Source organism: Protomyctophum bolini (genome assembly GCF_963924005.1).
Source record: "Protomyctophum bolini genome assembly, chromosome: 16".
In the NCBI taxonomy this organism is placed as follows: domain Eukaryota; kingdom Metazoa; phylum Chordata; class Actinopteri; order Myctophiformes; family Myctophidae; genus Protomyctophum; species Protomyctophum bolini.
Window position 1 is genome coordinate 317501 of NC_137877.1, and position 9036 is coordinate 326536.

The 9036-nt window shown below is 46.8% G+C and overlaps 1 protein-coding gene across 1 annotated transcript in view; it reads right to left on the reverse strand.

Moving 5' to 3' along the window:
• Positions 1-8192, reverse strand: part of pip5k1bb (phosphatidylinositol-4-phosphate 5-kinase, type I, beta b) — a gene marked incomplete at its 5' end in the record, with an annotated part of 18878 nt that extends 10686 nt beyond the window's left edge. The window contains 4 exons of the mRNA XM_080785653.1: positions 2298-2450; positions 3134-3251; positions 4549-4679; positions 8124-8192. Coding sequence (XP_080641779.1) covers positions 2298-2450; positions 3134-3251; positions 4549-4679; positions 8124-8192 — 471 coding nt within the window. The remainder of the gene's footprint in view (positions 1-2297; positions 2451-3133; positions 3252-4548; positions 4680-8123) is intronic.
• Positions 8193-9036: the final 844 nt, after the last annotated feature.

The following is a 9036-nucleotide window of genomic DNA, read 5'->3' on the forward strand; positions in this document are numbered from 1 at the left end:
ACTTAGAGAGGGGAGTCCTGGGGTTCAGGTTCTGTTAAACATATAGACATCATTATAGAACTTAGAGAGGGGAGTCCTGGGGTTCTGGTTCTGTTAAACATATAGACATCATTATAGAACTTAGAGAGGGGAGTCCTGGGGTTCAGGTTCTGTTAAACATATAGACATCATTATAGAACTTAGAGAGGAGAGTCCTGGGGTTCAGGTTCGAGTTAAACATATAGACATCATTATAGAACTTAGAGAGGGGAGTCCTGGGGTTCAGGTTCTGTTAAACATATAGACATCATTATAGAACTTAGAGAGGGGAGTCCTGGGGTTCTGGTTCTGTTAAACATATAGACATCATTATAGAACTTAGAGAGGGGAGTCCTGGGGTTCTGGTTCTGTTAAACATATAGACATCATTATAGAACTTAGAGAGGGGAGTCCTGGGGGTCTGGTTCTGTTAAACATATAGACATCATTATAGAACTTAGAGAGGAGAGTCCTGGGGTTCTGGTTCTGTTAAACATATAGACATCATTATAGAACTTAGAGAGGAGAGTCCTGGGGTTCTGAGACATCATAACATTATACTGTATAACTTAGGAGGCAACGTCCTGGGGTTCCGGTTCCCGGGTCTGTTAGACACAAAGCAATGAAAACAGTGCACTTCTCACTAAAGGCTGGTATACATACTTTAGTAATATAGTACTATTTCAACCTGAGGACGATTCTACAGAATGTCTTCTAAATCCTGAAAAACCTCATGTTTCTATATCAGTGGTTCTCACAGGGTTAAAACCTCATGTTTCATTTCAGTGGTTCTCACAGGGTTAAAACCTCATGTTTCTATATCAGTGGTTCTCACAGGGTTAAAACCTCATGTTTCATTTCAGTGGTTCTCACAGGGTTAAAACCTCATGTTTCTATATCAGTGGTTCTCACAGGGTTAAAACCTCATGTTTCTATATCAGTGGTTCTCACAGGGTTAAAACCTCATGTTTCTATATCAGTGGTTCTCACAGGGTTAAAACCTCATGTTTCATTTCAGTGATTTAGGTTTTGCTACATTTACCAAGCTCATGGTCTCTTCCATTCTGTTTTATGCAGCAGGTGTGTGGGGCTTTGAGGAGGCTACCGAATGTAAAAACATTCAGAGTAGAGCTTTGAGGTGTTTTCATAAGTATACCACTAAGTTGGCCATTGAAGGTGACATAGGTTGGGAAAGCTGCCTGACAAGGCAGAGATGTGAGATGATCAGGTTATGGAATCGCCTTACCCAAGTGCCAGAAGAGAGGCTTACAAAAAATATATTTAATTGGAATAAAATATGTAATCATCCCTGGATAAGAGAGGTCTCCTCAATTCTCTCAATTTCTGACTTATCATATTTTTTAAATAACCTTCATTGTAACATTAATACAGTCAAATATAAAAAGGAGGGTGGACATCGTAAAGAAGGCGAAATTAAGAAGTTATAATCAATTTAAAGAGGACTACATGACTGAAGCTTATGTTGCATTTAATTTAAAAAGAGGACAGAGGTCCCTCTGTGCCCAGTTAAGATCTGGTGCTTTACCTCTGGCAGTTGAGGTTGGCAGATATACTGAGGAGCAGCGACTGTGTGCTCTTTGTGACCTGGGAGTTGTAGAGGATGAGTTTCATTGTGTTTTCTATTGTCCACTATACCATGATTTAAGAAATGTTTTATTTGAAAGAATTCAGTATAAGAACCCAGATCTGAGTGTTTTATGTTAAATTGGTTGTTGCAGTAATGAAGTTTTTGTTTTTGGAAAATGTATAGAGAAAGCATGGCAGTTACGTTGGAGAACGATGTATCCATGAGTAACTGTCTATTTGTGTATATGTATTATTATATATGTACAATTTTGTGAGTGTCTTGTAAGCCCGTGTGGGCTGGGCATCTTTTTTGTATTTTGTAACCCAGTTTTTCTTTTCACCCAGTGCCAATTATCTAATGTAATCCTGGGCGCTACACTTCCTCTGCCAACCTGGGGGGGCAGCGGACTGAATTTCCCCAGCCGGGCGTAGCGCGTGGAAGGGACACGTTATTCCGACCAGTTCCTTTCCCCTCCATCAGGCGCCCCGGCTGGCCAGGGGGAGGCAGTTTAGAGACCAGGATTACGGCATGTTTTTGTGAGGGTATCTACCCTAGGGGACACGGGGAGAACATGCAAACTCCACACAGAAAGGCCCTATCGCCAACCCCCGCCCGGGCTGGGCATCTTATGATGTAGGACACTTTAATAAAAACTCTATCTATCTATCAGTAATAGAGTATAAATACTCACCATGTAGTATCCAGGCAGGAGTCTCTGGAGGAATTTGGCCTCTTTGTGTTGAACTGTCTTTATGATAAACTCATCATCTCTGGTGAGATAGAACAGACTCCCACTGGCCCCAGGGTTAGACAGCTCTATGAGAGGTTCATTCACCAGGGAATACTGTAAAATATAAACATATTATACTGTAGTCAGATAGAACAGACTCCCACTGGCCTCAGGGTTAGACAGCTCTATGAGAGGTTCATTCACCAGGGAATACTGTAAAATATAAACATTATACTGTAGTCAGATAGAACAGACTCCCACTGGCCCCAGGGTTAGACAGCTCTATGAGAGGTTCATTCACCAGGGAATACTGTAAAATATAAACATATTATACTGTAGTCAGATAGAACAGACTCCCACTGGCCCCAGGGTTAGACAGCTCTATGAGAGGTTCATTCACCAGGGAATACTGTAAAATATAAACATATTATACTGTAGTCAGATAGAACAGACTCCCACTGGCCCCAGGGTTAGACAGCTCTATGAGAGGTTCATTCACCAGGGAATACTGTAAAATATAAACATATTATACTGTAGTCAGATAGAACAGACTCCCACTGGCCCCAGGGTTACTGAGCTCTATGAGTTTAGAGTTTTATTAGGATCCCCATTAGCTGGTGCATAGCAGCAGCTAATCTTCCTGGGGTCCACACAGAACATAAAAACATGACATTCGACATGAACGACATTACAGGACATATACAGGATATATAAATAAAATAAAATAATATAAAAATGAGAGGCTCTGTATCAGCCTATCAGCCGGTCAAAATGGGCAGGGGTGAGGTGGGTCTTACCAGGTAATCGTCCGGTTTGATTCCAAACAGGTCTCTGAAGTAGCGGAACGCCAGTGGAGCGTAGGTTTTGAACCGGAAGTCTGGATAATGATGAGCAGGGGTGAGGTTGCTGCCTTCACTATGAGAGAACAGAGAGCACTATGGGTAATGTAGTTCCTTCACTAAGAGCAGAACAGAGAGGACTATGGGTAATGTAGTTCCTTCACTATGAGCAGAACAGAGAGGAGTCTGGGTAATGTAGTGAAATAACAGAACAGAGAGGAGTCTGGGTAATGTAGTGAAATAACAGAACAGAGAGGAGTCTGGGTAATGTAGTGAAATAACAGAACAGAGGGGAGTCTGGGTAATGTAGTGAATTAACAGAGAATATGGATAATGATGAGCAGGGGTGAGGTTGCTTCCTTCGCTGTGAGCAGAACAGAGAGAACTATGGGTAATGTAGTTCCTTCACTGTGAGCAGAACATAGAGGAGTCTGGGTAATGTAGTTCCTTCACTGTGAGCAGTGAGTCAGTGTTAGGAGCGCTTGGCAACGCTCAAAAACAACACCCTGGTTGGACGTTGTGTTCTTTGGCGAGGAACGCTGAATTGTTCTATTTCCTTAAGCGTCATATTTTCTTCCACTAGACTTCTGGTACAGTATGTCACATAACACTGTGTGTGTGTGTGTGTGTGTGTGTGTGTGTGTGTGTGTGTGTGTGTGCATGCTTTCTCACGCACGTGCATGCATGCGTGTGTCAGTGTGTGTGTGTGTGTGTGTGTGTGTGTGTGTGTGTAAATATAGACTTACTGTAACAGTAACACAATACAGGAAGCTGTCAGCTGTGGAACCTGATACCTGTGATTACACCTGTGTGTGTGTGTGTGTGTGTGTGTGTGTCTGTGCGTGCGTGCGTGCGTGCGTGCGTGCACACGGTCTGGAGCAGTCAGAATGCCATACGACAGCAACGGGGGAAAAAAGATAGACGATGACTTGTTGGTACAGATAAACTAGTTACCGTTATATTAGTTTACAGTCCATAATGTACAGTAGATTGATAACTAGTTACCGTTATATTAGTTTACAGTCCATAATGTACAGTAGATTGATAACTAGTTACCGTTATATTAGTTTACAGTCCGTTTCCAACCAGTTCCTTTCCCCTCCATCAGGCGCCCCGGCTGGCCAGGGGGAGGCAGGATAAATTACTGCATGTTTTTTTACCCGAGGAGAACATGTGAGGGTACCTACCCTAGGGGACACGGGGAGGACATGTGAGGGTACCTACCCTAGGGGACACGGGGAGAACATGCAAACTCTACACAGAAAGGCCCTTTTGCCAACCCCGCCTCGGGTATGGACATTGGACACGGATGAACGTTAGGGGTTAAGGTTAGGGGTGAAGGTTAGGGGTTAAAGGTCAGGGGTCGTACTGACCTGGGCAGGAACACACTCTCCACCACGTAGAAATCCTGCATCAGGACATCTCTGTCTGGTTTGGACGTCAGGTTCCCCACCGTGTAGCCGATGCCCAGCTGGATGGCTCCTTTCAGCGCAGACGATGTGGTCTGGGTACGATACGGTACGGTACATTATTCAATTCATCATACATCACATCATCCTATGATCCTATAGTTTACTGAGACACTAGACTACACTGTCTCTCTGCATTCTATGATCCTATAGTTTACTGAGACACTACACTGTCTCTCTGCATTCTATGATCCTATAGTTTACTGAGACACTACACTGTCTCTCTGCATTCTATGATCCTATAGTTTACTGAGACACTACACTGTCTCTCTGCATTCTATGATCCTATAGTTTACTGAGACACTACACTGTCTCTCTGCATTCTATGATCCTATAGTACACTGTCTCTCTGCATTCTATGATCCTATAGTTTACTGAGACACTACACTGTCTCTCTGCATTCTATGATCCTATAGTTTACTGAGACACTACACTGTCTCTCTGCATTCTATGATCCTATAGTTTACTGAGACACTACACTGTCTCTCTGCATTCTATGATCCTATAGTACACTGAGACACTACACTGTCTCTCTGCATTCTATGATCCTATAGTTTACTGAGACACTACACTGTCTCTCTGCATTCTATGATCCTATAGTTTACTGTCTCTCTGCATTCTATGATCCTATAGTACACTGAGACACTACACTGTCTCTCTGCATTCTATGATCCTATAGTTTACTGAGACACTACACTGTCTCTCTGCATTCTATGATCCTATAGTTTACTGAGACACTACACTGTCTCTCTGCATTCTATGATCCTATAGTACACTGTCTCTCTGCATTCTATGATCCTATAGTTTACTGAGACACTACACTGTCTCTCTGCATTCTATGATCCTATAGTTTACTGAAACAGCTGACATAGTGGCCCCTGAGACACCTGACCGAGTGGCCCCTGAGACACCTGACAGAGTGGCCCCTGAGACACCTGACAGAGTGGCCCCTGAGACACCTGACAGAGTGGCCCCTGAGCCACCTGACGTTGAGTCGAGTAGCCCTGAATTCATTTTTTAAAGACATTCGTGTGTGTGTGTGTGTGTGTGTGTGTGTGTGTGTGTGTGTGTGACACGGCATGGCCTGATTTAGCGCCACCATGAGGCTGATTTGAAAACTGTCAAGTGGCATTTCTTCCAAAGCCTAGTGGGAATATGCATGCACAGTTTCACCGCAATCGGACGCTGCGTTGAGTAGTTGTGGCGATTTGTACAAAGCAGGCTACTCCTGAAAAGTTTAGTAGCCAATCGTAGCCAATGAGGGTGGATTATGAGAAGTAAAAAAACCCCGTCTTGATCACATGACTATGAAGAGCATGTGTACCGATTTGCGTGAAATTTGGATCAAATCTGAAGGAGTAATATTAGAAAATGTGTTTTACATATGTCGGCCTCCTGGTGGCGCTATAAAGAGCAGATGTGGAAAAATTCCAGGCAAAGGTTTTTCCTTGGCCTCTATGGGAGTTGGCATACAAAGTTATCCACAGAGCCGTGCAGTTAGAGGTAAAAACACTTTTAAATGTTGGAGAAACTGTGATATGATTGGTGACCATTATATTTTGGGACTGCTCAAAAATACAGACTTGGTAAAAACAGAATTAGACAAAATCTTTAAAAGAGATATTCCACTGAACTCAAGGTCATCTTTATTAGACATAATATGAACAAGTGTTCACGAATGACCAGTGCTCTATCATGCATTTTTTTATATATTTTTTATCCCACGATTTTTGTAACCCATTTTTCACCCCTGTGCCAATCATCTACTGTGATCCTGGGCTCTACACACCCTCCGCCAACCTGGAGAGAGCAACGGACTTAACTCGTGCTTGTGACACTTAATTTGATGAAACCCAACCGCCCTACTATTGATCAGTGGCTACAAAACGTTAGACAGATATATAAAATGGAATATATGATAATATGACAGCCCAGTTACAAATTAAGCTCCCCAACTTCAAAAGGAGATTTCTGGACTTAGTGGCAGAATATCTGGAAGCAGATTCTACTAATGGGTCGAGACGCTGGCCAGATACCCTAAATGAAAACCTCCCATATCACAGTGAAGAGTAAAGGTTTACCCACAATGCCTCACAAGGCACACAATACTACAATATATTACTATGTATTTTTGTTTTTTTCCTGTAATGTCACTTATTTTACTTTTACACTTACAATGTCTTGCAAAATGAAATTGCCTGTAAATGATTTTATAATGGCAATAAACATGTTTAAAAAAAAAAGGAATAGGTATACAATACTGGCAGATGGGGGGGGGGCACGCAGTAAAGGCTGTGCCAGCCACCCTGGTGCCCAGAGGGCCATGCCAACCACTCTGGTGCCCAGAGGGCCATGCCAACCACCCTGGTGCCCAGAGGGCCATGCCAACCACCCTGGTGCCCAGAGGGCCATGCCAACCACCCTGGTGCCCAGAGGGCCATGCCAACCACTCTGGTGCCCAGAGGGCCATGCCAGCCGCCCTGGTGCCCAGAGGGCCATGCCAACCACTCTGGTGCCCAGAGGGCCATGCCAACCACTCTGGTGCCCAGAGGGCCATGCCAACCACTCTGGTGCCCAGAGGGCCATGCCAACCACTCTGGTGCCCAGAGGGCCATGCCAACCACCCTGGTGCCCAGAGGGCGATGCCAACCACCCTGGTGCCCAGAGGGCCAAGCCAGCCACCCTGGTGCCCAGAGGTCCATGCCAGCCACCCTGGTGCCCAGAGGGCCATGCCAGCCACCCTGGTGCCCAGAGGGCCATGCCAACCACCCTGGTGCCCAGAGGGCCAAGCCAGCCACCCTGGTGCCCAGAGGTCCATGCCAGCGTGCCCAGAGGGCCATGCCAGCCACCCTGGTGCCCAGAGGGCCATGCCAGCCACCCTGGTGCCCAGAGGGCCATGCCAACTGCCCTGGTGCCCAGAGGGCGATGCCAACCACCCTGGTGCCCAGAGGGCCATGCCAACTGCCCTGGTGCCCAGAGGGCGATGCCAACCACCCTGGTGCCCAGAGGGCCAAGCCAGCCACCCTGGTGCCCAGAGGTCCATGCCAGCGTGCCCAGAGGGCCATGCCAGCCACCCTGGTGCCCAGAGGGCCATGCCAGCCACCCTGGTTCCCAGAGGGCCATGCCAACCACCCTGGTGCCCAGACGGCCATGCCAACCACCCTGGTGCCCAGAGGGCCATACCAAGTACCCTGGTGCCCAGACGGCCATGCCAGCCACCCTGGTGCCCAGAGGGCCATGCCAGCCACCAGGGGCCCCAGAGGGCCATGCCAACCACCCTGGTGCCCAGAGGGCCATGCCAGCCACCAGGGGGCCCAGAGGGCCATGCCAACCACCCTGGTGCCCAGAGGGCCATGCCAGCCACCAGGGGGCCAAGAGGGCCATGCTAACCACCAGGGGGCCCAGAGGGCCATGCTAACCACCAGGGGGCCCAGAGGGCCATGCCAGCCACCAGGGGGCGCTGCCAGTGAAACCTTTACCTTTTTATAGGTCTTTTCTGGGTTGGTGTTACGAGGTCCTCCCGTTCCATTCTCTGTCGTCGTCGACATCTAGTGGAGAAACAACGCCATGAGTTAACAGTGACATCTAGTGGAGAAACAACGCCATGAGTTAACAGTGAAATATGCATAAACCCCAGTTCCCAGTGCCGGGCAGCATACGCGTTCACTTTAAAAGACGGAGTTTGCTCGCCCCTAGGGTGTTAAGGTAGGATTTAGGCTGTAGGGTGAATGGGTTAGGGCCTTAGGGTGTAGGGTAATGGGTAGGCTGTAGGGTGAATGGGTTAGGGTGTAGGGAGGTAGTAAACATGCCTTGCTCAACAGCACCAGGTTCAGGTGAACATCTCCTGGTGTTCAGAGTCCAGCAGACATCAGCAGGTCTTCATCTGGCCTCTAGAGGGAGACAAACACATCAGCAGGTCTTCATCTGGCCAGTCGGCTGACTGACTGACTGGCTGGCTGGCTGACTGACTGACTGGCTGGCTGACTGACTGACTGACTGATTGAGTGGCTGACTGACTAGTCTGGGGTCCACCTATGTTTTCTGTAGCAGAGGCAGCTCCCGGCAGGATCCGCCGGGAGAATCTAGACGCAGCAACGCAACATGAGTTCTGTCGTCGACTGGACACAAAGAAACCTGTCTGTCTGTCTGTCTGTCTGTCTGTCCATTGCAGGACAGACAGAAGGCAGGCAGACAGAACAATGAGCAGGTAAGTAGGTCATATGTAGGTCAGAGCTGCAGGCTGAGTGGAGTCAGGTTACAGTCAGAACCTACAGAACACTAGAACTACAGAACACTAGAACTACAGAACACTAGAACTACAGAACACTAGAACTACAGAACCCTACAGAACACTAGAACTACAGAACACTAGTTCTACAGAACCCTACAGAA